Below are 27,552 nucleotides of genomic sequence, written 5' to 3' on the forward strand. Positions count from 1 at the left end.
TCAGGACAAGCTCGTAGCACGCGCCTGCGCATTAACCGCCCCCGCCTCCTTTTCCCGCCGACCGAGGGGGCGTGGGCAGGGCAGGGCAGAGAGCACGCGCAGTGAGCCTCGAGCGCGCGGCGGGCAACCCGGGATCCGAAGTTCTTTACAGCTGCCCGGCCGGAGTGGGTTTTCATGCCCCTGCTTTCCGATTGTTTTCCGGCCCTGCCCCCGAGGCTGGAGCGTGGACAGCGGAGGGCGCCGCAATAAAGGCCATCTTCTAGGTAAATCCCTGGGTTGGGCCGGGGGAAGGCTTTTCATGTGCGCAGGTCCGGGGCTTGGAGGGGACCCTGGAGGGGGGTCTTGGGGCGCCCTATATCACCTCAGGCCTCAGTTTTCCCTTCTAAGGAACCGTACGTCAAGCAAACTTTCTGAGGCCACTTGGAGAGGTGGGGGATGGTTGGGGGAAGTAGAGGTCAGAGGTTGGAGATCACTGGCCAAAGGGAAGGTTCATGGGGTTGGGGCGGGGATCAGATGTTGATCGGGGGACTCAGCGCAGGGGACCTGCGTCATTGAACCATCAGAATGGGCGTTCCTGGACGAATGGCCCAGGAGGCCCTGGACCTTACGGCGACTGCCTTCATAGATCACGTGGGCTGGCTATCGCCCACCGTCTGGAAGACAGTGAAACCTACACAGGCGAGAAAAGCAGGCACCGGGGCAACCAGGCAAAAATTGAACTATAAGTACTGCCTTGGTGGTTGGGCATTTTCGGAGGTCGACTGTGTGTGACCGAGATGTAAGCGAGTATGGAGTCCCAATCCTCAGTTTCCTTCTTCCCCCGAGGAAAACGGCGGTGAATGCTAAGTTCTGTCAGACTCTTTGCGACCCCATGGACTGTAGCCCACCAGGCTCCTCTGTCCTTGGGATTCTCCAAGGCAAGGATACTGGAGTGGGTTGCCATGCCCTCCTCCAGGGGATCTTCCCCACCTAGGGATCAAACCAGCATCTCTTAAGTCTCCTGCTTTGGCGGAGAGGTTCTTGACTACTAGGGCCACTTGAGAAACGACCTGAGATGGTCAAAGCTATTCTTAAGAGTGTGCAAGAAGCCTCCAGTGTGGGGGGCTTGAGCGCACAGGGAAACTCAGGCATAGGGACCAGCTGAAAATGGGAAATAAATGTTCTAGGCCTAGGGAACCAAAGAAAGGGGGAGATAAGGATTCTTCCTCTGACATCCCCCCCGCCCCATAGTCCACTGGGGAGGATGTTGAGATTTGGGGCAGGATAGCCCTCCTGCCTGGAGAAGGCAATGGCACCCCACTCCAGTACTCTTGCCTGGAAAATCCCATGGACGGAGGAGCCTGGTAGGCTGCAGTCCGTGGGGTCCCTACGAGTCAGGCACAACTGAGCGGCTTCACTTTCACTTTTCACTTTTATGTATTGGAGAAGGAAATGGCAACCCACTCCAGTATTCTTGCCTGGAGAATCCCAGGGACAGAGGAGTCTAGTGGGCTGCCGTCTGTGGGGTCGCACAGAGTCGGACACGACTGACGCGACTTAGCAGCAGCAGCAGCAGCAGCAGCAGTCCTCCTGCCAAGACTAGATGCTGAGTAAAGCTCTGATGAAAGACAGCACTGTTGCCTGCTTGTAGAAGACAGAGCGGTCTATGCTGAGCGGTTGAGTTGGAGGCTGATGTGATGCTTTTCCTCTGTTTGGTTGCTTAACTAGAATTTATCCGGATAAAAATGAAGATTTTTACATGAGAGCTTTGCTCCAAAGAAATGGGACATTACTCCTCCCGGCCGCTCATGATTCTCAGGTGACTGAGAAATTTCCGGGAATGGTGGAGGCCGAGTCCTCATACCGTGCAGTGGTCCCCTAGGGAAACCCACTCATTAATTAAGACACTTGCTTGTCCAGGGGTTTCAAATAAGAATTGGCTGTTGATCGATCTGAGCACCCATGGTGGTCTTAGACTGCCGAAGGGAGTTACTAAGACACGTAGGAGGGCTGAAACGACTCTGGGGTGACTCCTGGGGGAGTTAAGCTTGCGTGCAGCACACTGGCCCACCACACAATTTCACTAGTAAATTTTACCCCTGACAAATTCAGCTTAAAATGGGAAATAAAATCCCTCAAACACAGAAACATGGGGCATCAGAAAACAGCCTCTAACACCAGCCTGGTTTATGCATGTACAAAACTTATTCTTGCAGGTAGCTAATTGGAATTAAAGGAAAATTTCTGTCCTAAAAATAGTCAAAATGGGCTCTTTTACTGCATAGGCAGTTGTTAAAGAAAGCTAGCTAGAGATAATCTAGTAAATTTTAATCTGTGAGCTCTCTGTGTTTGTCTATAGGTATGTAATATTATGCTTTACCTGTGGATGACGTTATCAAAATTATTTTGTAAATAAGCACTACTTAAGTGGCTTGAGAAAATTAAGAGCTTATATAAATTCTCAAAATACAAAAGATAACTGGCCAGAATTTTAGATTCATGAAAACTAAAAAAATATTCAATATTAAGTTAATATCTGATGTTAAAGTGTTAATATAGACATGTCTTTAGACTTCCCTGGTGGTTCAGATGGTAAAGCATCTGCCTACAATGCAGGAAACCCGGGTTCAATCCCTGGGTTGGGAAGATCCCCTGGAGAAGGAAATGGCAACCCATTCCAGTATTCTTGCCTGGAAAACCCCATGGACAGAGGAGCCTGGTGGACTACAGTCCATGGGGTCGCAAAGAGTCGGACACGACTGCGCAGCTTCACTTTCACTTTAGAGCCATCAACGTTAGGTGTAATACTTTTATTGATTAAACAAATGCCAGAAAGTCTCCTGCTTCCAGACAAGGTAACTATAGCTTATGTAAATGGTCACCAGGAAGGGAATTCTATGGAAGCCACAGGGAACAGGCTCACAGATGAAGCCACTAAACGAGCCTCTCTAGGGGAGAAAATGAATCTATTGAACCTAATCTCAAACACCCAAACTGAAGACCAAAGATGGGTGTTACCTGATGGAAGGAAAATGATAAGTAAGCCCATGATGAGGGAATTAATGCCCACTGGGGCCCCCAGGCTATGTATGATACAATACTTAGAAACTATGGTTGCCTGAGAATCTACACCATTGCGAAACAGGTTTACAGAAGCTGCATAGCCTGCCAGGAAATTAACAAGAGGGTGATTAGGAAAACACACTCTGGGAGGCAGACCTCCTGGGCTAAGACCAATTTCTAAGAAACTATATACTAACCATTTCCTCTACCTTATCATTCCCTAGATTAAAAGGACACCTTGCCCAGACTCTGCCTGTAGAATTCATCACTTCCAGCCGGGTGACTTGGAGTTAATCAAAACCTGGAAAGAAGACAAACTCCAACCAAGCTGGAAAGGCCCTTATCAAGTGCTTCTGACGACCGAGACAGCTGTGTGGACTGCTGAAAAAGGTTGTACTCATTATACACGAGTCAGGGGGCCAATAAAAGAGACCTCAAAGGGAAGGGAAAGGACCAATGAACAGCCTTTAAAGGTAACTTCAAGAAAACCTTGTTAAATCCCTCCCTCTGAATCCTCCCCTTCACAATAACCATTAACCATGTGGCCACACCTTTGGAAACTGGTATTGAAACCAACAGGTAAAAAGTCAGAGTAGAAATTGACAAGGAACCCCTGATTATCCAATCAGGTTAGTTGTCAATATAACCAAAACCTTGTCACTTCAGACTATTAAGTTTTGATGCCTGCCAAATTTTACCTTGTGGAATCTTAGAAAGAGACAGTTGTCGCAGGCGGATAAGTATCTTTGCCCTGAACCAGATTTGGTTTATACTAAAGCAAGCCTCTGCCCCAGTTGGGACGACGTACGATGGACCACCCCGTTTCAGGACTGGATGGTAAACATAGGGTGGGTGACTCCTAGTTGGAGGCCTTTGAAAGACAAAATATACCTAAGGGCATTCCACCAGAAGCTTGTCAAAATCGAAAATGCAACCCTGTCCTCTTGACTGTTAACAACCCAGCTACCCTAGATTAAGAGCCAAAAGTAGCATCTCAGGTATATGGGTTAGGGACAGATGTCACTGGCAAAGACCCCCTAGGGTGATTTGTTCTTAACTTTATTGAAAATAAAAACCTCCAGTGTATTGGAGACTGTCCTGATCCCGAGCTCCAAAAACCATGTTAGTTCTATTAATGATCCCAAAAGAATAGAAATAATTCAGGTACAAAGATCTAAGAGAGACTTTAGAAACTGATACAGGGTATGGAGATACGAATGCCTGGATCGAATGGGTCAAATTTACAGTGTAAGGTCATCATAAGAGTGATGTGATGCATGTGTGGCCACGCCCCAGGCACAGGTGGGGAACATTCCCCCTCAGATGGGACACTGATCTGGGAGGAATGCACACGTTGGCCCTTAACCAGGACAAAGATGCGTGGGGAAAAGACCTGCAAGAATCTGTCATGACTCTTTCCCGAACTCCAAAGGTCGGACCCAGAGCTGTCCCCTCTTTCTCCATAGGGAATATGAAACAGTGCAGGAGATGCAAGAGACTCGGGTTCGATCCCTGGGTGGGGAAGATCCTCTGGAGAAGGAAATGGCAACCCACTCCAGTATTCTTCCCAGTATTCTGCACAGAGGAGCCTGGCAGACTACGGTCCATGGGGTCGCAGAGAGTCAGACATGACTGAGCACAGCGAGTACTCTTGCCTCTCTAGGCAGGGAGCAGAGTTCAGTAGATCCATGGGGGAACTTTCAACCTGTACCAGCATCTTGAACGTTACTGATGAGCCACACAACAGTAACTACTCAGCCCTCTGTAGACCCAGGCTGATGTCTGGTGGTTTTGTGGGAAAAGGAACCTCCTAGACTGACTGCCGTCAAGTTGGACAGGGGCTTGTGCCTTCATTCAATCGGCTATTCCCTTCACCCTGGCATTCCACAAGGTACCCGAAAAGCCACCCAGCCACCGAAGTCGGAGAACAGCGGTGGGCTCCTTTGACATATATATATGTGTGTGTGTGTGTGTGTGTGTGTGTGTGTGTATAGATTCAATAGGATTCCCTAGGGGAGTTCTTAATGAATTCAAGGCCTGAAACCAAATAGCTACAGGGTTTGAGTCAGTACTTTTTAGGTGGTCCACAGTTAATAAAAAAAAAGAAATATAGATCGGATTAATTACATATATTACAATCAACAGATTTATCAGATATACCAGAGATGGCCTCCAAGGAGTAGCTAGCCAATTGGATGCCCCCAGTCAGATGGCTTGGGAAGTAAGATTGCACTGGACATGATAACTAGAGGAGAAAGGGGGTGTTCGTGTTATGCTGGGTGGGAAATGCTGTACTTTATTCCCAACAGTACAGCTCCTGATGGAACCATCACAAAGGCCTTATTAGGACTAACGACCTTAACCAATGAGCTGGCAGAAAATGCTGGAATTGATGACCCATTCACAGATTGGTTAAAAGGATGGTTTGGAAAATGGAAAGATATGGTTGCCTCAGTTCTCACCCCTCTCATAACAGTTCAGTCGCTCAGTCGTATCCGACTCTTTGCGACTCCATGAACTGCAGCACGCCAGGCCTCCCTGTCCATCACCAATTCCCAGAGTCCACCCAAACCCACGTCCATCGAGTCAGTGATGCCATCCAACCATCTCATCCTCTGTCGTCCCCTTCTCCTGCCCTCCGTCTTTCCCAGCATCAGGGTCTTTTCCAATGAGTCAGCTCTTTGCCTCAGGTGGGCAAAGTATTGGAGTTTCAGCTTCAACATCAGTCTTTCCAATGAACACCCAGGACTGATCTCCTTTAGGATGGACTGGGTTGGATCTCCTTGCGCTCCAAGGGACTCTCAAGAGTATTCTCCAACACCACAGTTCAAAAGCATCAATGCTTTGGTGCTCAGCTTTCTTCACAGTCCACCTCTCACATCCACACATGACCACTGGAAAAACCATAGCCTTGACTAGATGGACCTTTGTTGGCAAAGTAATGCCTCCGCTTTTGAATATGCTGTCTAGGTTGGTCATAACTTTACTTCCAAGGTGTAAGTGTCTTTTAATTTCATGGCTGCAGTCACCATCTGAGGTGATTATGGAGCTCAGAAAAATAAAGTCAGCCACTGTTTCCACTGTTTCTGCATCTATTTGCCATGAAGTGATGGGACCAGATGCCATGATCTTAGTTTCCTGAATGTCGAGCTTTAAGCCAACTTTTTCATTCTCCTTTTTCACCTTCATCAAGAGGCTCTTTAGTTCTTCACTTTTTGCCATAAGGGTGGTGTCATCTGCATATCTAAGGTTATTGATATTTCTCCCGGCAATCTTCATTCCAGCTTGTGCTTCCTCCAGCCCAACATTTCTCATGATGTACTCTGCATAGAGGTTAAATAAGCAGGGTGACAATATACAGCCTTGACGTACTCCTTTTCCTATTTGGAACCAGTCTGTTGTTCCATGTCCAGTTCTAACTGTTGCTTCCTGACCTGCATTTAGGTTTCTCAAGAGGCAGGTCAGGTGGTCTGGTATTCCATCTCTTGAAGAATTTTCCACAGTTTATTGTGATCCACATAGTCAAAGGCTTTGGCATAGTCAATAAAGCAGAAATAGATGTTTTTCTGGAACTCGCTTGCTTTTTTGATGATCCAGCAGATGTTGGCAATTTGGTCTCTGGTTCCTCTGCCTTTTCTAAAACCAGCTTGAACATCTGGAAGTTCATGGTTCACGTATTGTTGAAGCCTGGCTTGGAAAATTTTGAGCATTACTTTTCTTGCGTGTGAGATGAATGCCATTGTGCGGTAGTTTGAGCATTCTTTGGCATTGCCTTTCTTTGGGATTGGAATGAAAATGGACCTTTTCCAGTCCTGTGGCCTCTGCTGAGTTTTCCAAATTTACTAGCATATTGAGTGCAGCATTTTCAAAGCATCATCTTTCAGGATTTGAAATAGCTCCACTGGAATTCCATCACCTCCACTAGCTTTGTTCATAGTGATGCTTTCTAAGGCCCACTTGACTTCACATTCCAAGATGTCTGGCTCTAGGTGAGTGATCACACCATCATGATTATCTGGGTCGTGAAGATTTTTTTTGTACAGTTCTTCTGTATATTCTTGCTACCTCTTCTTAATATCTTCTGCTTCTGTTAGGTCCATACCATTTCTGTCCTTTATTGAACCCATCTTTGCATGAAATGTTCCCTTGGTATCTCTGATTGTCTTGAAGAGTTCTCTAGTCTTTCCCATTCTGTTGTTTTCTTCTATTTCTTTGCATTGATTGCTGAGGAAGGCTTTCTTATCTCTCCTTGCTATTCTTTGGAACTCTGCATTCAAATGGGTATATCTTTCCTTTTCTCTTTTGCATTTCACTTCTCTTCTTTCGACAGCTATTTGTAAGGCCTCCTCAGACAGCCATTTTGCTTTTTTGCATTTCTTTTTCTTGGGAATGGTCTTGATTCCTGTCTCCTGTACAATGTGACGAACCTCTATCCATAGTTCATCAGGCACTCTGTCTATCAGATCTAGTCCCTTAAATCTATTTCTCACTACCACTGTATAGTCATAAGGGATTTGATTTAGGTCTAGTGGTTTTCTCCACTTTCTTCAATTTCAGTCTGTATTTGGCAATAAGGAGTTCATGACCACAGTCAGCTCCCGGTCTTGTTTTTGCTGACTGTATAGAGCTTCTCCATCGGGAATTTGTAAGAAATAAAAAAGTGGTCCATTTCCAAAGGTAGCTAGCTCTGAGTGGAAAACTACCAGCAGCCAAGCTTGCCTAACAGTTTGCTTATGTAACAACCACAAAGTTCACACACCTGGAAAGTCCCTAAGCAAGCAGGATGTTGTGAGAGAGAGAAACCAAAATCTTGGTTGAGAAATAACACTTAGGTCGGGAAGGGAGAAGGAAGGATACTGTATAACCAAACCTCCAGGATGATCGTACACCCCATAGTACCCAGCTGATGAGGAACCGAGGGAGGGACCTGCGTGCTAGCGAGTAAAGTGCTTGCTGTAACTGTCCCGGCTGTGCCTGCCCACCAGACATCTGGTCTCGCAAGTCCGTCATTAGAAGTCTCACTTTCACCCAGTGCTTCGTGTCTCTGGGTCCCTTCCTTGGTTTTGGACATGTGGGCATATTTCTCACACTTTGGAGCTCACCAAACTCTCTGAGCCTTAGGATGTTTGCACTGGCTGATCCCTACGCTTGGACCTTTGTGCCCCAGGTCTTCGGTTTGGGTCCCAGCTCTACTCCTGCTCCAGTACGATCTGGACAAGGAGGTCCTGTAGCCTTTGGGCCACATCTTTCTTCAAGCTAAGGGTGGCTGTTACATTTTTAGTTGTTGGAATGAAACCAAAAGAAGAATCATCTGTCATGACATGTGAAAATCATGTGAAATTTAAATCTCAGTGCCCATAGATTTACTTGAAAACAGCCATAGTCATTGACATAATGTCTGTGGCCGCTTTCAAGCTGCAGCCACAGAGCTGAGTTCTTTTAACAGACTGTCTGGCCCAAAAATCTTCAAATATTTACTTGTTGGGTCTCGATAGAAGTTTTGTTGTTGTTCGGTTGCCAAGTCTTGTCTGACTGACTCTGCTAACCCATGGACTCTGGCAGGCCAGGCTTCCCTGTCCTTTGCCATCTCCCAGGGTTTGCTCAAACTCGTGTCCACTGAGTCGGTGATGCCATCCAACCATCTCATCCTCTTGCCACCCTCTTCTCCTGCCCTCAGGGTCTTTTCCAATGAGCTGGCTCTTCACATCAGATGGCCAAAGTATTGGAGCTTCAGCTTCAGTCCTTCCAGTGAGTATTCAGGGCTCATTTCCTTTAGGATTGACCGGTTTGCAGTATTTACATGGTGGTTCTATACATTTCTGTACAACCAGTGGGGTGTGGTGAATGTTCAACAGCTGCTGCTTTGGGAGAAGCAGAGAAGCATGTGTTTCTGTCTATAATTACACATGTGCCTGTGTATATATAGTTTCTTGTAAATTTTACCATTTTCCCATACTTAAGTTTTGAAGACAATAAAACAATAAAACGAACCCTGTCTCGTAGTGCTGATTTCCTTGATATAAATACTTCATATGGCCAGTCTCAGGCTACCAGTGTGAATATCACTAATCAGAGTTGAGCAGAGGTGTGCAGTAGCATACTAGATTTTTCTCTCTTTCTCTCTGGAGCCTGCTACTTTCTTGCTGTGGCCTCCAAACCAGCAGCATTAGCATCACCAGGAAATTTGTTGAAAATACAGATTCCCAGGTTCCAACCTACACCTGAAACAGAATCTGCATTTTAGGCAAAATACTTGCTACCTTGGATTTTGACTCCAGGCTGCAGGCACAGGCCACAGAGATTGGCTAGAAATTCTTCAGGTATAGCTAGAATGTCAGTGCTGGAAAGGACACTGAAGTGAAGTGAAGTCATGTCTGACTCTTTGTGACCCCATGGACTCTACTCTAGCCTACCAGGCTCCTTCGTCCATGGGATTTTCCAGGCAAGAGTTCTGGAGTGGGTTGCCATTTCATTCTCCAGGGGATCTTCCCAACCCAGGGATCGAACCTGGGTCTCCTGCACTGCACGCAGACGCTTTACCATCTGAGCCACCAGGGAAGCTGGAAAGGACACCAGGGGCCGTCAGGTCTGTCTAGTCTGCAATACACAGACTTAGTTTTCTTAAGTCTTATCAGTATCACTATGTTTGGGCTTCCCTAGTGACTCAGTGACCCACTCCAGTGTTCTTGCCTGGAGAATCCCAGGGACGGGGGAGCCTGGTGGGCTGCCGTCTCTGGGGTCGCACAGAGTCGGACACGACTGAAGTGAGTGAGCAGCAGCAGCAGCAGCAGTGACTCAATGGTAAGGAATCCGCCTGATAAACCCTGCAGGAGATGCGGGTTTAATCCCTGTGTCGGGAAGAACCCCTGGAGGAGGAAATGGCAACCCACTCCAGTATCCTTGCCTGGGAAATCCCATGGACAGAGGAGCCTGGCGAGCTACAGTCCATGGAGTTACAAGAGTTACGCACGACTTAGCAACTAAAGAACAACAATCACTATATTCATTACATTTTGTTATCTGTAACTTCTCTTGGGTAAGTGTTCTTGGCTGTTGCCATGTCTCTGAACCCTCTGACCCTTAGTGAACTTAATACTTTATGTGCCTTTTATTAGTTGAAGTTGACATTAAATAGATACAGTATATCACCACTTCAGATAGAAAACCACTGAGCCATAGCTGTAAAAAGAAACATGAAAACAAAACAATGTTTTGTAATTCTGGGTGGATATTGTTGCCTGCCAAGGTGTTGAGCCCCAAGCCTGCTTTTTTTTTTTAATGTAAAGAGATTAGCAAAGTCTTAGAGGGCTATTAAAGGCATATTATCACTCAACTGAAACTTCTTGACACAGTGAGAAGGAAGGAAAGAACTGAACTGAGGTAACTAATCCATGAGATTCTGTGTCATTTAATGCGCTGTCTGCATGCCTCCAAAAGTCAGTTTCATGGACAACATCCATCCTACACTTTGGGAGACTCCCAGCAACATGTCATCGCTGGCTAAATATAATCCAGTTGTGGTTTCTCAAGGGACGCTAAACCCATCACCCTGACGTTCGTGCACGCTCAGTTGTCTGACTCTTTGCGACCCCATAGACTGCAGCCCGCCAGGCTGCTCAGTCCATGGAATTCACCAGACAAGAATACTGGAGTGGGTTGCCATGCCCTCCTCCAGGGGATCTCCCTGACCCCGGGATTGAACCCGAGTTTCCTTCATTGGCAGGTAGCGAGCGTCTTTACTGAGCTACCAGGGAAGCCCCATCAGCCTGATGAGCCAACTAAATTTCCCTTGGATTCACAGTTTTCATCCCGGTGGCCATGGCTGCCTTTGTCATGTCCCTTAGACCTTCCTGTGCTTTCTTTATCTGCTCTCTTACATGTTCACTTAGTCAACATTTATTTATGCAATAAATATTTGTTGATTGCCTACTCTGATGGTTTTAAAACATGGCCCCAAATTCTCTGACCTTCCCATGAAAAGGTCAGGTCTCAAATGCCACCTGATACCACTTAACGTGTGGAATCTAAAATATGACACAGGAACTTATCTCACGAGACAGAAACAGACACAGAACAGGCTTGTGGTTGCCAAGGGGGATGGAGGTGGGGGAGGGATGGACTGGGAGTTTGGAGTTCACAGATGCAAACTTATATACAGAAGGGATAAACAACAAGGCCCTATTGTGCAGCACAGAGCTATATTCAATGTCCCGTGGGAAACCGTAATGGAAAGGAATATGTACTACTGAGTCACTGTTGTATAGCAGAAATTAGCAACATTGTAAATCAACTATTCTCCAATTTGAAAAAAGGTGAGGGCTCCATTTTCCATGAATGAGGGCAGGCTGGTTATACTTCACGCGTCCATTTATAGAAGTGGAAGTGATATCATGTGACTCAAGGCTGAGGATACAACTTCCGGCTGCTTTGCTGGAAGCCTTTAGCTGTCCTGTAAGCAGTCCACCTGCCTTGAGGCTGCCATGCTATAAAGGCGCTGAAGTGAGACCAAAAGTCAGGGACTTCCTGGTCATCCAGTGGCCAAGACTCTGTGCTCCCAATGCAGGGGGCCTGGTTCAATCCCTGGTCAGGAACTAGATCCCACATGCTGCAGCTCAGACCTGCCGTAGCCAAACGCATTAAAAAAGAGACCAAAAGGCAAAGCCCTGAGAGACACCTGCCCAGCCTGGCCCTTTCCATTCTTCACCTCCATGAAAGATAAATGACGCTTCCTGTAATAAACCAAACCACAAAGTTTAGGATCTGTTACACGGCAGCATATATTCACTGCACCCACTACGTCTCAGATACCGTTCTACACTTGGGGGCCCAGGAACAAGACAGACCCTGCCGTCACGGAGCTTCGCATTCTCCTGTGGGGGGACTGACAGTAGACGAGGAAGTGAAATAATTTGAGATAGTGACCCAGTCAGTGTTACAGAAAAAATAATAAAGCATCAAGTGACAGAGAGGGTACTTTAGATCGGCTGTTCAGGGACTTCCCTGGTGGCCCAGTGGTTAAGAATCCACCTTCCAATGCAGGAGTCGTGGGGTTGGGGAACTAAGATCCCATGTGTTGCAGGGCAACTAAGATCTGACGCTGCCAAAAATAAATATGAAAAAAAAATGATGTTCACAGGAGTCCCCTCTGGGGACCTGAGGAGGTGGCTTCTAGCGGAAGACCTGCAGGAGAAGCGCCCGAGACAGCAGTGAGGGCAACAGTCCTGAGGCAGAAACCAATTTGGTGAAGAGCGAGGGGCTCAGTTTGGCTGGGGCTGAGTGAGCAAGGAGCCCCACAGGGCCTGGAAGGCTATAGAGTTTTTGGAGGGGTTTGTGATTTTTCTCCAAGGGTCAGAAGTGGGAAATGGAGGGACCCCAGTGGTTTCCTTTAAGCTGCTGACCAGCCTCTCGGCTGCCTTTTTCCTCCCCCAACCCCGGGTCAGGGCTGAAGCCCCGAGGACCAAGAACTTCCTTCTCTACAGCCAAGTTGGAAAATGGCTTCTGTAGTTGGACCCCAGGAAAAGGGCCTTCACAGCTGTACTTTAGTTATCACCTACCCATTGTGGGCAGGGAGCCGGCGTGGGAAGTAGCTGCTCTGTGCCCAGCCCCACGTGGAGGGTGAGGACCCAGAGGTTAATTAGCTGGAGTTCCTGGCCTCCTCTGCTCAGCACCTCTTCTCCCACTGTAGTTCACTGGGTCAAGTTCTTGCCAGCAAGGTGTGGCCGACGCGGAAGCCGAGGGGGCCCCTGACCCAATCTGGGTGCATCGGCCATGTTTTACAGCAGCTAAATGTGGTATGGATCTAGGAGGAAATACTGATCTTAAAGCTTCCCAGGTGGCTCAGTGGTAAACAACCTGCCTGCCATTGCAGGAGTCGCAGGAGAGTCAAGTTCGATCCCTGGGGGGGGGGCTGGAAATGGCAACCCACTCCAGTATTCTTGCTTGGATAACCCCATGGACAGAGGAGCCTGGCAGGTTACAGTGCATGAGGTTGCAAAGAGTCAGACATGACTGAGCACGCATGCACTGATCTTACTCTCTTTGTAATTTAAAAGATTTGTTTTTTTGAAGGTCACTCTGTGCAGCATGCAAGATCTTAGTTCCCTGACGAGGGATTGAACCTGTGCCCCCTGCATTGAGAGTGTGGAGTCTTAATCACTAGACCACCAGGGAAGTCCCTGTGATTAAAAGGATTTAACCTTCAATTAAAAATAAATTCAGGCTTACCCTAACCCTCAAAAAAAAAAAAAAAAAAAAAAGATTCAAACTTACAAAGAAGTTGAAAAAACTACCAAGAAATTCCATGTGGGCTTCATCCAGCTTCCCCAAATATTACTTAAACAGCACAACGCTCAAAACCAGGATATTCACACTGATTAATAACGTGATCAGTACACTCGTGATTGCAGACCTGTTCAGGTCTCATCTGCTGACTGCCAGTGTTTTGTTCCTATCCCAGGATCCAGTCCAGGATTCCTTGTTTAATTTTTATTTTCTATCTTTTGGCTTTGCATGGCACGTGGGATCTTAGTTCCCAGACCAGGGGATGGAACCTGTGCCCCCTGCAATGGAAATGCAGTGTCTTAACCACTAGACTGCTAGAGAAGACCCCCTTGTTGCATTTAGATGTCGTTTCTCCTTGGGTTTCCTTTAGTCTAGATTAATTCCTGTCTTATTTTTCCTTCACCATGACCCTAGTGAGGAATTGTTATTGTTCAGTTGTTATGTTCGACTCTTGGGACCCCATGGACTGTAGCCCACCAGGCTCCTCTGTCGATGGGATCTCCCAGGCAAGAATACTGAAGTGGGTTGACATTTCCATCTCCGGGGATCTCCCCGGACCAGGGATTGAACCTGTGCTGCGTGCGCTGTAGGCAGATTCTTTACCACTGAGCCACCAGGGAAGCCCCTAGTCAGGAATACTCCCAGCTATTTTGTAGAATACTCCTTCATTTTGGGTTTGTTGGATGTTTCCTCCTGATTAAATTAAGGTGATGATTTCTGGGTGGGAATAACACAAAAACAGATCCGGAAGGCACCTGGTGGCAATTTGTATCATTACTAATGACAACTCAGATCACATGGTCAGGTTAGTTTTTCTCTTTGTATTAACAGTTACTGAATATCTTGTAGGGAGATAAATAAACAGGAAATATTTGAGAAAAATGAGGAGGGATGGGATGTGGAAGAGAGACAGCTAGCTCTGGTCTTTCCAGGCATGATTGCAATTTCAGTGTAAACAAAACAGCGTCCCCCTAGGCAAAATCGGAGTTGGCCGTTTTCCCCAGTGTAAAGGAAGAGGCAGTGTCCCAAACTGACCACAGGGGGGCGGCAGAGGATTGTGATGAAATAAAAACTGCTGCTGCTGCTAAGTCGCTTCAGTCGTGTCCGACTCTGTGCGACCCCAGAGATGGCAGCCCACCAGGCTCCCCCGTCCCTGGGATTCTCCAGGCAAGAACACTGGAGTGGGTTGCCATTTCCTTCTCCAGTGCATAAAAGTGAAAAGTGGGCTCCGGGTAAAAAGCAGTTGAGCTCCTTCAAAGTGAATAAATCTGTGGAGACTCAAAGGCTCTGTACTAGTTGAGGTCGGGCATCTTCTTGGAACCAGGTGAAGTAGGCGCTGGCTGCTCAGATTGCACTCGCAGCATTAGGGGTGTAATGGCACCCCACTCCCGTACTCTTGCCTGGAAAATCCCATGGACAGAGGAGCCTGGTAGGCTGCAGTCCTTGGGGTCGCTAAGAGTCGGACACGACTGAGCGACTTCACTTTGTTTTCACTTTCATGCATTGGAGAAGGAAATGGCAACCCACTCCAGTGTTCTTGCCTGGAGAATCCCAGGGATGGGGAAGCCTGGTGGGCTGCCGTCTATGGGGTCACACAGAGTCGGACACTACTGAAGTGACTTAGCATAGCATAGCATGTCTAAAACGGGCTCTTGGGATTGTGGTGAATTTGGAGACTGGGATTGACACTATACACTACTGATACCATGTATAAAATAGGTAACTAATGAGAATCTACTGTACAGCACAGGGAACTCTAGTTAATGCTCTGTGTGACCTAAATGGGAAGGAAATCAAAAAAAGAAAGGGTATATGTATAGCTGATTCACTTTACTGTACAGTAGAAACGAATGCAACATTGTAAAGCAACTATCAGTCAGTTCAGTCTCTCAGTCGTGTCCGACTCTGTGACCCCATGGACTGCAGCACACCAGGCTTCCCTGTCCATCACCTGGAGCTTGCTCAAACTCATGTCCATCGAGTTGGTGATAGTCCAATAAAAATTAAAACGGGGGCTCTCGGGCAGTGGGGTGGGGATTTGGGCAGGAGGTCTGGATTTTCAGATGCTGAGCGAGTCAGCAGCATGTGGACGAGGTCACAGAGGGTGTGGAAGGAGCAGGACCCAGGTATGGGGTGTGGGGATAGGGGGACAGCCAGAGAAGCAGGAGGAAAACTGGTGCAGGGGGTGCCTCTCCCAGCCAGGGAGAATCTCTCAGCACTCTTGCAGCTTCACACTCGTGTGTGCGTGTGTCATATGCAGGTGCACCCCATACTCTGCTTTAGAGTTCTTGCTACCAGAGAGTTCTTAAAAGCGGGAACATCAGTGGGTCCCCCTGCAACCCTCCCAAATGGTGGTTTACTGAGCTCTGACTGGAGGGTTCCCTGGGACCCTGGGAACCCAGGCTCCTCTGCCTCACTGCTTTGCCACCCTTATTGTATGATGTCCACCTCGAGGTCCAGTATGGCTGCTGGGGCTCCAGCCATCCTGCTTGCTTTCCAGCCAGTAACTTTCGATTTTCCCATGGGTATGACGGTGGATGGGAGTGGTTAATACCTACCTTGGAAGATAGTTAAAAAGAATGGACCAGAGCATCTATAGAGAAACCACTGTGATTGGTCAGGACCTCCTGAGGCTCTTGGTAGGACTAGGTCCCTCTTAAGCACTACCCAGTGGGCCATCAAGGGACTCGATGACCCAGGAGCCTTCAGTAGGCTCCCCTCCTTATCTCTCTTCTCTGACTCCTGGGGCAGGAATTGTGTGGGCATCACCTGTGCTCATGAGCCTCACCAGCCACCCAGGCCTTAAGGTGCCCTCCCCTACCAGGGACCCTATTGCCTGGCCCTGGCTGGGATCTCTGAGGGGGAAGGTTGGGGGTGCGGCTCCTGCTCTGTGCAAGGGTTGATGCTGCTCAGGGGCCATGGGCTGAAATCCTGAACCACGATAGGGTGGGGACACCTGCGCTCTGCTGGGTTTTCAGAGCCTGGCAGGGCATTGCATAGAGTTGGGGCCTGGCCACTGGCTGAGGTGGAGGCTGCGTGCTTGGGTCCTGGGAGCTCCTCCCCAGGACTGGCCACAGTATTTGTGAGGCCCAGTGTGAAATGAAAGCACTGGCCCTTTGGTGGAAAATTCTTAGGAATTTCAAGATGGGGACCACAGAGGCATTAAGCCAAACGCAGGCCCTGGGGTTCCCAGCTCGGGATAATTTTCATGTCGCCTGGAGTCGCCCGGGCTGCCACTCAGGACAAAGGGGCCTGGGCTGGGGCCGAGGCTGAGCAACTCCGGTGGCGTGCGGAGCACCTGCCTCGCTCCCTAGAAGCAGCTTTTACGGGCAACTGAGAACTGCGTCCAGGTTTCTAGAACATCCTCCTGCCCCTGGGCCCTTCCTGGTTCCTGAGTGCATTGCTCTTCTCTGCAGGATTTCTCCAAAGTCCCACAATCCCCTGTGTTGGGTGCCCCCATGCCCACCCCCACCCCCTGCAGAGAGGGTGGTGGCAACAGTTATGGACGCCCAGCCCCCACCTTAATGCCACAAGCCGGGCTCTCTGGGGCTGGGGCCTGGTGATTCTGGAAGAGGCTCAGGCATTGATCCTTAGGGGGTTCTGAGGTCCGCCCCACACCCCCCCACACTTTACCAGATACACTCAATGGGCTGCGTTAGCGGCTGGAGCTGGGTTTATCCTGCACCTCTGAACGACTCTAGTCTGGACACACCGTGTTGCCCATCCTGGGCTGAGCTGCTTTGTTGTCCTCTCGGCCTGGGGAAACTGCGCCCCTTCTGGAACATTCCCCAGGGAGCTGGAGGAAAGCGGCATTTCCTTCCTCCCCCTTCCCAGGTTCGCGGAGCCCAAGTCTGGGCTGCCCCACTGTCCCAGGACTAGGGCCCTGTGGGAAGGGGTGGAAGGGGAGCTGTATCTTCCAGGGCCACTGGGGGGCGGGGCAGGGGTGGAGGTGTGGGCCATGACCCTCAGCGGGTACATTCAGTGGGTTTATTGCAATGAAAAACAAGAATGGGCTCGAAAGTCTGCTGTCTTTATGTCGTTTATATTCCTCCTCATGGAATCCAGCAAAGGACTAGACAGGGCGTAAGGCAGAAACGTGGAGGAAGAGGCAGGCATGACCATCCAGGAACCATGAACTTGACCATCTCCCAGGAAAGCAGACATATCTTTAAAGACATTCTTTTTGTCTGAGTTCATCTGAGCCTGCAGTCTTGAGAGGAGATGCACTTGGTGATCACCACCACAGGCCGCTGGTTCCTTAGAATGAGATTTCTCATCTTTCCCCTCAGCTCCCTGCCCAGTGCATTCGAGGACACGGATGCACAGCGCTGCTTGTCGAGAAGCAGGGTTTGCAAGGCCACGTTGAGTTTCCATTAGTACCTTCTACACACATGAGAAAACACCGTTGGGGACCGGATATACTGCCATATACACATTCATAAGGAACGTTCTAATAACAATTAGAGCACAAAACTATCGGTATGAACATATTTTCAAAAAGAGAAACGAAGCCGGGCCTTCCTAGACCAGAGGCTTGTCGTCTTCTCTGCAGCTGCTGTGGGGTCAGCCCTCTGGGCCAGGCCCATTGGTGCAACGGGTTAAATTATGAGGCACGCAGACACGCACGCATAGACTTCAGGGCTGGGCCGGGCCTTGGGGTTCATTTGTCCCCAGAGAAGAGTTTAGACTCTGACAGTTCAAGATGGGACCTGCTGGAGTCATAGCACTCAGGGATCGCTACTTCAAAGGCAGGCAATCTGGAAGGTTCTGTGAAGCGGGGCTTAGACACAGCTGTTCATACACAGGCTTGGCTGGACGGGCTGCCCTCTGAAGGCGCTGAGGGGACACTGATCTCCCGAACTCCTTGGAACAAACTCATTCCAGACCTCACTTGTTGAGCTTGATGTTGGCTGTGAACTTGGGCAGAATCCCAATCCTTCCGGTTGCAGATCAAGCTTCTGGGTTTGACGTAAAGGTCCCACTGGGTCTTGGCACCAGAGAGCCTGTTTTGGTGACTGATTCTTGAGCCACGGGCTGTGGGCTTAGCCCCGTCCAGGGATCATTTGGCAGCTGCTTCTGAACCCTTTGGCATCTAGAGACCAGGCTCTCGGGGACCAGCTGGGCAGCAGGCCACGAGGCAAGGATCAAGACGGCCCCTGCCCTCTGCAGGGCACGAGGGGGGCTGCGGGACACCCTCTTCCTCCCTGGGGCCACTGGAGTTCCCAGCTGGGAGGGGAGGCAGCGACTGGCCAACACTGCCCAGCCCCTTCCAGCTCTGAGTTGGGGTGTGTGCCGAAGAGGGAGGAGATTCAGGAGGAGGAGAAGGTGAGCTGGGTGCCCCAGTGTGCAGCTCAGTCCCTGGGCACCTGGCACGCAATTCCTCCAGGGTCACAGCGATTTTTCTCTTGAGGAAGAGGGTGTCTTTTATGGGCACCCTGACCCAGGGCCCCTGGACTCGGAGTAAAGGTCACTTGTCTAAGAGGCACTATTGTGGTGGAGCTCGGGCCTGGAGCTGGGGGCCCAGCTAGACGCCCTGCAGGGGGTGGTTGGGGTCGCTGCGCTCCCGCTTCACCAGGGGCTCGCCCCGTCCTCGGGTCTCCGAGTGGGCCTCGCTGATGTCATCTGTGGGGTCGGGTGGGGTGGGGGGCATGAACAGGCCAAGTGAGGGCCCTGCCTTGGCTCGGGTCTGAGCTGACTGGGGGTCTTCCTCCCTGCGACCACCCTCGGACCAGTGCCCATGCGTCTGGTCATGCGCCTGGTAGGGTCCCCTTTGGGCACTGGGCCTCCCATCCCCGTGGGGCAAGGAATGGGCCCTGGAGGTGCTCACTGCCCCACCTGCTCCACTCCCTCTCCAGACATGGAGGGAGGAGGCAGTTAGCCGCCCCAGTCCCGTCCATGGCCCTGCTCCTCCGGGCCTGGTGTAGACGGCGGGGGGAGCAGGACAGTGACCTAAGAGGAGGGGAAGGGGCTTCTGCTCTGAGCCCCGGTGGACATGCAGGCTGCTGCCCAGAGCCCCGCCTTAGGGGCCGCCCCCACCTCTACTGTGCCCAGGAGGGGAAGGAACGCCCAGACACACCCACCTTTGTCCAGCAGTGTCAGCGACAGGGAGGCCAGATCGTTGAACTGAAAGAGAGAGGCTCAGAGTGAGGGGCTCCGCAGGGCGGTCCCGGGGAAGGTGAGCTGTGTCTACAGTGGAAACTGGTTTTGGCTTTGTAAGTGGGGGAGCTTATGCCCTGAGAAACAGCCCTGAAGCTGCAGGGGCCTGGGCTGTCCCCTCTGACACTCTCTAGACCCTGCCTGGGAGTGGCTGGAGGGTAGAGGGGGTGCCGACTGCCCAGGCCAGCAAGGGCACAGAGGCTGTGACCTCTGAGTGCTCAGGGAAGGAACGGCCACTTTTTCTCACTGCTTATCATACACTAACATCTCTGTGCACTAAAATCACCTTGCTTCTTCCTCAAAACAAACCCGTCATGACCCAGAAATACACTCCCAGGTATGTACCCCAAAGAATCCAAGCAGATGTTCAAACAAAACATGTACAGGAATGCTCACAGCAGCATGACCCACACCAGCCAGAAGTTGAAAACAGCCCCTCAACCAACAGGTGATGGGTCTGCCAAGTGGTAAATAGCCAGGCAACCAGAGAGTGCTCTGCCATAAGAGCACATAAGAAGGAGGGAAGCCCTGACGCTCCACATGGATGGACCCTGGGAAAACGATGCTCGGGAAGAGTAGCAGACACAGAAGGACACGCAGGCTGAGACTCCGTGGTGGAAATGTCCTGAACAGGCAGATCCACAGGGACAGAGAGGGGGTGAGTGGTTGCCAGGGACTGGAGGAAGGGGTACATGGGGGACTGCCAGTGGGAATGGGGTTTCTCTTGGGGTGGTAGAATGTTCTAGAACAAGATAGGTGGGGGTTTCACAACATTGTGAATGTACTAAATGCCATTTGATTGTTTACTGTGAGATGACTGAAAAGGTGAATGATATGTTCTGTGTATTCTACCACCAGGAGGCAGGAAATCCTGCCCGGGGTCTCATAAGGAGGTGACAGGAGCCAGGGTCTGCCTGTGCCAGTCTGACTGGGGCAGGCGAGCTCTCTCCCAGCCGCTGACCCCCACACCCGAGCCCCTCGATGTGTCCTCTTGGACCCCGAGGCCTGCCCACCTGTCCCAGGGTGGGGGTGGGGAGCGCTCACCTCTCCCATCACAGCAATGGGCGTCTCCCCAGTGGCCTCGGCGACCCGGTGCTCCACCAGGTAGAACATGTACTCATCGTAGAGCAGCCGGATGAGGTGGAAGGAGCCGAAGCTGGCAGCGCTGCGCAGGGTCAGGTCTCGGATCACCATGGAGCTGGAGAGGCAGACACGGGCTGGCACCGCCGGGACACCAGGCTCCCCTCCAGCCCCAAGCTGGCCTGCAGGGCGCCAGCCAGCCGCCTAGACCACCCCACCTCCCCTGCCCTGCCCATGTCCCCAGTCAGTGGCTTTAGGCGTCTAAAAACAAGGCTCAAGTTCAGGGTGCCTTCGCTGCTTTCATCCAAAAGCAGGGGCTGGCAAACTGTGGCCAGTCCAGACTGGATCCAGCCCATCACCTGGTCTGGGATGGCCCACGTGCCAAGAACAGTTTTCACAGGTTTGAATGGTTGAGGGGAAAAGTGTCAAAAAAAATTCTAATTGGTACAGTAATGCAAATTAACTAAACTTCAAAATAAATACATAAATAAAAGAAATCTATTTCACGGCACGTAAGTACCTGAATTCACATTTCAGTGTCCATAAATAAAGTTTTATTAGTCATGTCTGTTGTTGATATGTTGTTGTGTGCCATCTGCCTGGAAAACTCTGTTGCTCAAGGAGCTCTCCTATCTCATTCTTTACAGAGAAACCTAAAGGGATAATGTGGTGCCCAACCACACAGTCTGGACTACATACACATCTGCCATGTGGCCTCCAACACCCAGATGCGCCATCTCAGAGCCCAGCTACCCCTGGTGATGTCTAACTGCTGTGAGAGCGAGAAAAGCAGCAGGAAGGGACGAGACGGGGGGACCCACAGTGTGAATTCCCCCCGTGACAGTACTGGAACTCAGGGGCCGTCACCCTGGGCTCCAAGCATCCACAACCCGATCAGATCGGTCAGTGCGTGCCAGCCGCAGCCATCAAATCCTCTCCTTCGGTGTGAACACCTCTCCCCTTGCTCCCGGCTGGGGAGGCCCCTCACCATCTTGGCTTTGGCGCTGCTCGGTTCAAAGCGATGTTTGCTCAGAGAATCTTTTGAAAAGTTAACAAGCCTCAGTTTATCTTTTAACAGGTTGAAACTGTTGTTCCTTGCGAGTCAGTAAAGACAACTGACAAATCAGTTTACTTAATTCTTTTTGCATCTTCTGGGGCCAGTGTGTAGACAGACACACTCTGAAGGCAGGTAGGTTCAGCAGTGGAAATGGAGCGCTGGATCCAGCTGGCTGTGGCTCCAAGATGCCCTGGGAGGTACCGGGTGGTGAGTGCCTGCATTCAGAGGAGCACATTATTTTTTAGAAATTTATTATTATTTTTGGCTGTGCTAGGTCTCTGTTGCTACTCATGGGCTTTCTCTAGTTGGCAGCAAGCAGGGATTGCTTGTGGTGTGCAGGCTTCTCACTGCGGTGGCTTCTCATGTTGCAGACCATAGGCTCTAGGCACGTGGCCTTCAGTGGTTGTGATGCACAGGCTTAGTTGCTCCGAGGCATGTGGAATCTTCCCAGACCAGGGATCAGACTAGCGTCCCCTGCATTGGCAGGCAGATTGTTAACCACTGGATCACCAGGGAGGTCCCAAATGAGCACTGTAGGAAGCAAAGGTCGCTTGAAGAACTTTTACGAATGCAAAGGCTGTGTAACTGAGCCACATTCCCGATCACGCTCACAGTCCCTTTCTTGTTCATTCATTTGTTCATTCAACATTCAGATGCTGAGGATGCAGAAGTAAACAAGAACAACATCCTGGCTCTTGAGAGGACACTCCCAATCGTTGGGGAGACAGGCAACAGACATCACACAAAGGACAAGGTGACCGGCAATGGAAGAAAATCGGGTGCGGGGGATGGAGGGTGAGAAGGAGTGTGCTACTTCACACGAGAGGCCTGCAGGCTTCTCTGAGGACTGTCGGGCCACACGGCTCCCTGGGGAAAGCACGTTCCAGGCAGGGGAGGGCCATGCAAAGGATCTAAGGATGGCAGCACATGAGTACGGAGTTGGGGACTGGGAGTGACTGGGCCAGCATAGCCATCTGAGGGTCAGAATACGCTGGTAAGAGTCAGACAGTAAAGAGCCTTCTGACCCCTCTGCTCAGCTCTGCTAAGAGTGTGCAAATGAGCGGGCCTGGTGGACTGCCAGGTGGACAGGGATCTGAACCCTCAGCTGTAGTGGGCTGACGGGCTGTCTAGCGCCTGGAACAGCTGGTGGTCTTCCTGGGCTCAACTGTGACAAAACAGCTCATTTCCCTGTGTTTGTCACTGCCTGGGACTGGAATGCCCCACAAGGACCCTTTGGGCTGGTCCTCCTCAGCCTGAGTTCCCCGCTTCTGTCTGCTCAGGTGAGAGCTGCACGGTAGGAATAGTCTTCCCTGGGTTTCCTGGCAACACTGTCCCCCGGCGCCCTGGCCTGGATGCTGCTCTGGCTCCTGGCCTACATACGATCTGCTGTCTTTTCTCTGAAAACCTTCATGATCGGCTCTTCTCGGTGTCTGAATGTCACAGGGAGGCTCGGGCTCCTTCACTGGGCGGGGAACCCGGCAGCTCTTGGAAACTTGAGCCTTTAGTTCTGAGATCTCTTCTTTTCTTTCTTTAAATTTTGGCTGCACTGGGTCTTCACTGTGGCCCACGGGCTCAGTACTTACGGCATGGCCTTAGCTGCTCTGAGGCATGTGGGATCTTAGTTCCTCAACCAGGGACTGAACCTGCATCCCCTGCCTTGCAAGCGTTTTAACCACTGGACCACCAGGGAAGTCCCTGAGATGTTTTCTTGATTATGTTTTTATTATTCTCTTTCCCTCTGATTTCTCTCTTTAAAAAAAAAATTCCTATCAACTGGATAGTAAACTGCATGAGTTGATCCTTTCAGGTCTTTCTCTCTCTCTTTTTTCTTCCATGGGTTCTCTTTCTCACATTCTTCTTTCTTCCTCCCTCTGTTTTTCTCTCTCATGTTTACTTTCTGTGGCGGTTAGTCTTCTGTGTCAGTGATGGGCAGTGATTCAGTTCAGTGCAAGCCTGGGAGTCACCGTGGTTGCTGTCCACCATCTCTCGACTAGAGGTAGAGAAGCTTAGCCTCCACACCAGGGCTGGGCCTCACCTGGTCAGCTGAGGGGCCTTGGGAGCAAAAGTGAAGTTTCCCTGAGGAGGAAGGAGTCCCACCTGCAGATGGTGGCATCTGCTTCCACCTAAGTGTGCAGCCCACCAGCCCTCTGTACAGACTTCACATATGCTGGCCCTGTGATCATGCCAGCCCATTCCCAGAATTTCCTTACATTCACACACGCACATGCCTAGTTAATTCTAATACAGTTTTGTTGTATTTAGTTGCTCAGTCATGCCCAACTCTTTTGCAACCCCATAGACTATAGCCTGCCAGGGTCCTCTCTCCATAGCATTTTCCAGGCAAGAATACTGGAGTGGGTTGCCATGCCCTGCTCCAGGGGATCTTCCCAACCTAGGGATCGAACCCTCATCTCCTGCATTGCAGGTGGATTCTCTACCAGCAAGCTATCTGGGAAGCCTGTAATACAGTTACATAAATCATTTTAAAATAGGGACTATTTTACCTAGGGACTTCCCTGGTGGTCCAGTGGTTAAGACTTTGCCTTTCCACTGCAGGCGGCTGGGTTTGATCCTTGGTCGGGGAACTAAGATCCTACAAGCTGTGGCATGGCCATAAATAAATAAATAATAAACAGGTCCACCTAACCCTCACCCAGGGCCGCTCTGTGGGGAGCCAACGCCTGTCCCCGCCTCCTGCCTGCGCTTGGCAGTGAAGGGATAGAGACTCATGTCACATCCTGTTTTGCTGGCCACCATCCTCACTGGCGCCTCTCACTGTGATTCTCTATCTGGTTCTCACCCACCACCATCTGCACCTCCTGTTCTCTCTAGACCTTTCCTTTACCTCACTCTGTGGGACACTCTAGGGGCAGAAATAAAGGCTTGTGCTGTGTTCTTCTCAGCAGGGAGGCCCAAAATGGAGGTTTCTGTCTGCAGAAGCCTTTGTAACCTGGGACTTTCCTGGTGGTTCAGTGGCTACGACTTGGCGCTCCCAACGCAGGGGGCCTGGGTTCAATCCCCGGTCAAGGAATTAGAACCCACACACCACAACTAAAACCCAGCACAGACAAATAAATAAATGTGAATTAATTAAAAAAATAATGGTGAATTAAACAAAAAAAATTAATTAAAAAAAAAGAAACCTCTGTAAGCCAGTTTGAGGTCCCAGGAGGGCCTGTCCCTGGGAGCCCCCAGGAATGAGTCCTGAAGGCTGGCCTGCGTCTGTGGGCCTCAGCCCCCTCCACCTCCCCAGCTCTCTGGGAGATGACGTGCACACTCACCTGTAAAAGGACCATTTCAGCAGGAACTGCCGGGCGGCCTTGGGGAAGCTGGGGCTGCCCGCATGCTGCTTCAGGACCTGGGTGACCACATTGTCTAGCCAGCTGGCCCACTGGTCCAGGGAGCTCTGCTGCTGCAGGGTCAGCTTGAAGTCCTGCTCCAGCCGCTGTACTACACCCTCCTCGCACTGGCACACCCATGAGGCCTGCTCCTGTGGGCGTGGGTGTGCTGGGTCAGCGACACGTCCTGAGCGTGGCCCCCAGCTGGATGCATATGAGCACAGATGCCCACTGCCCTCAGCCTTTTCCAGCACGATACCCGTTTCATGAGGTGGAGACAGAAGGACATTAGGAGGGGACCTGGCGGGCTTCTTGCATCTGAAGCTCAGACTGTACCTCATCTTTGCCTTGTGGTTTTTTTGCAGGCGGGCTGCCTGGAGCAGCACATGGAATTTTAGCTCCCAGACCAGGTATGGAACCTGTGCCTCTCGCACTGGAAGCTCAGAGTCCTAACCATAGGACCACTAGGGAAGCTCCCGTTGGGTTATTTCTAAGTGGCTGCTCCTCTGTGTGTGTGAGTGTATTTCATGGATCAGCTCAGGGCCCGAACTAGACATAGATATGGCAGCAGGACCCATCTGACAGCAGCCTGTACTATTCTAAGCCCAGAACAGAGCTGTAAACGTGGCATGGGAAAGGCAAACTTTTAAAGAAAACAGATCAAGGTCTTGGTCCCAGCACCTGGAGGCCAGGGGAATTATCACAGAGCAGAACCTACGGGTCCCAGACTGGCTGCGGAGGGCTTCAACCCCAACCATCCCCATGCAACAGAAATGTGGGCCCCGGTGAGGTGCCCGGTTTGCTGTGGGCTAAGTTTGGTGGGTCTCTGCATTTTTCTAGCGGGTGGGAGCTCAGCCAGTGGGTTCCCGTGCCTGCCTCTGGTGGGGGAGGTGCCTGGGAGGAGTCACTTGCATGTGGGAGGAGTCACCAGCATGTGGGAGGAGTCACCTGCACATTGGCGAAGTCCACGCGGTTGAGGTCGCTGAGCATCTGGTTGATCTGGGAGGTGTTCTGCAGCACTGCCCTGGCCGCCTGCGCCAGATGGTTGAGGGATGTGTACCTCCGCAGGGTCTGCGCAAAGGCACTCACCACACCGACCTGGGGAGGAGGCCCGGGTGAGCCTGTGTCTGCTCAGGGAGAGTGCAGGAGGAGGGGTGGGAAGGGTGGGTCCAGCAGGGAACCACTCTCTGGACAGGCTCAAAGACCCCAAAACTGAAGATCAATGAGGGACACGCATCGAGTGGCATCTATCGTGGATGCCGAGCACGGGTGAGGCAGAATTCAGGGCAGCAGCTCTCTGGGGTGGATGGTTAAAAATACTGATTCCAGGGCGCCACTGGACCAGACACTCTGGTAGTGTGGCATGGAAATCTTCAATTTTATTTTCAAAGCATTTTAATTATTATTTTTTTGCCACACCATGTGGCTTGTGGGATCTTAGTTCCCCTACCAGGGACTGCAACTGGGTCCTCAGCAATGAGACTGCGAAGTCCTAACCATTGGACTCCAGGGAATTACTGAAATCTGCAATTTTCAACACCTTCCCAGGCAATTCCTGTACATCCTGAAGTTTGAGACTCACTGGCCTCAGGGATAATTCCAGGTTGAGGGTGGGACAGGCAGACCAGATGCCCAGATCTAGCCCCACCTGTGTGAGGCTATAGGAATGTTTGAGATAGGAACGTGATCACCTCTTCTCTACAAGGAGGCCTCGTCTCCACATTTTACAGTCTCATCTGTGGTCAAGGCTATAGCAAAAAGGGCGACCACAAAGAGATTGAATCCCCCTCCTACAGTGAGCAGAGAAATATTCAACTTGTTCCAATTCAGTCCAAAAGTCTCCCAACAAAGACACCTTCTGTCAGGCCAGCAACTGCCAGCACCCGCCCTCCAGCGAGGCATCCCTGGCCCTTCAGGAAGGACCCTTTGTCCTTAGGACACTCAGGAGCAGCCTGCTTTCTCTGGAGCCCAGGGGCCTCAAGTTCCCCCAGGACAGAGAGGAGTCCCCTCCCTTCACAGCCCAAGGCGCTCCCGGGGTGACCGGTGTGGTCTGGAAGCCCAGACCCTGACCATTACCTTGGTCTGGACGACCTGCTGTGGGAAGTCGCTCATGGCGTTGGTCAACCAGCCTTCCAAGCTCTTGGCAAAGTTGCGGATGGCTTGTGTCAGGGTACCTGGGGACACAAGTTATGGTATTAATTGTGAGAAAGGCAGCCTCCCCTGTCAGAATCAGCTCAAGTGCAAGAGATGCACACGCCGTGGAAATCACCCCCACCGAGAACAAGCAACACAGACGAGAAGAGATTGAGGATTTGGGGCTCTTACGAGGGAGCCACTGAGTAGGAACACTGAGTGGACCCTGACACCAGTGCAAGCCCTGCATCACTCATCTCTGCTCATCTGTGTCTACACTGGTGGTTCTCACCCCAGCGACCCCACCCCAGATGACATAAGACCATGTCTGGGTACATCTGTGGCTACCATGACCAGGGGGCTTCTGGCGGCCAGTGGGTAGGGGACGCTGCTCCACACCCCACAGTGCTGAGGGGGAGAGCCCCTGATACATACAAATGTGTGTAAATGTATTCTACAGACTTC

General features: G+C 50.7%; 1 protein-coding gene and 1 long non-coding RNA gene across 6 annotated transcripts in view; one reads left to right on the forward strand and one right to left on the reverse strand.

Moving 5' to 3' along the window:
* The first annotated feature begins 51 nt into the window (after positions 1-51).
* On the forward strand, positions 52-21,681 carry LOC123335144. Of its 3 annotated transcripts, XR_006553502.2 has the most exons (5): positions 52-263; positions 3,267-3,515; positions 8,720-8,790; positions 19,928-20,137; positions 21,207-21,681. It is a non-coding gene; the product is annotated as an uncharacterized LOC123335144 (long non-coding RNA). The 3 variants fall into 3 exon arrangements; XR_006553503.2 differs by lacking the exon at positions 8,720-8,790 and having other exon boundaries at positions 58-263; XR_006553501.2 differs by lacking the exons at positions 19,928-20,137; positions 21,207-21,681 and having other exon boundaries at positions 80-263; positions 8,720-9,032.
* Positions 17,297-27,552, reverse strand: part of RFX2 (regulatory factor X2) — a 94,905-nt gene continuing 84,649 nt past the window's right edge. For all 3 annotated transcript variants that reach the window (XM_044948020.2, XM_044948019.2, XM_044948018.2), the window contains 6 exons: positions 27,031-27,128; positions 25,903-26,052; positions 24,898-25,106; positions 20,524-20,677; positions 19,404-19,446; positions 17,297-18,945 (listed from right to left, as the gene is read on the reverse strand). In XM_044948020.2, the coding sequence (XP_044803955.2) occupies positions 18,848-18,945; positions 19,404-19,446; positions 20,524-20,677; positions 24,898-25,106; positions 25,903-26,052; positions 27,031-27,128 (752 nt within the window). In that variant the 3' untranslated portion in view covers positions 17,297-18,847. The remainder of the gene's footprint in view (positions 18,946-19,403; positions 19,447-20,523; positions 20,678-24,897; positions 25,107-25,902; positions 26,053-27,030; positions 27,129-27,552) is intronic.

Source organism: Bubalus bubalis, chromosome 9 (assembly GCF_019923935.1).
Source record: "Bubalus bubalis isolate 160015118507 breed Murrah chromosome 9, NDDB_SH_1, whole genome shotgun sequence".
Lineage (NCBI taxonomy): Eukaryota > Metazoa > Chordata > Mammalia > Artiodactyla > Bovidae > Bubalus > Bubalus bubalis.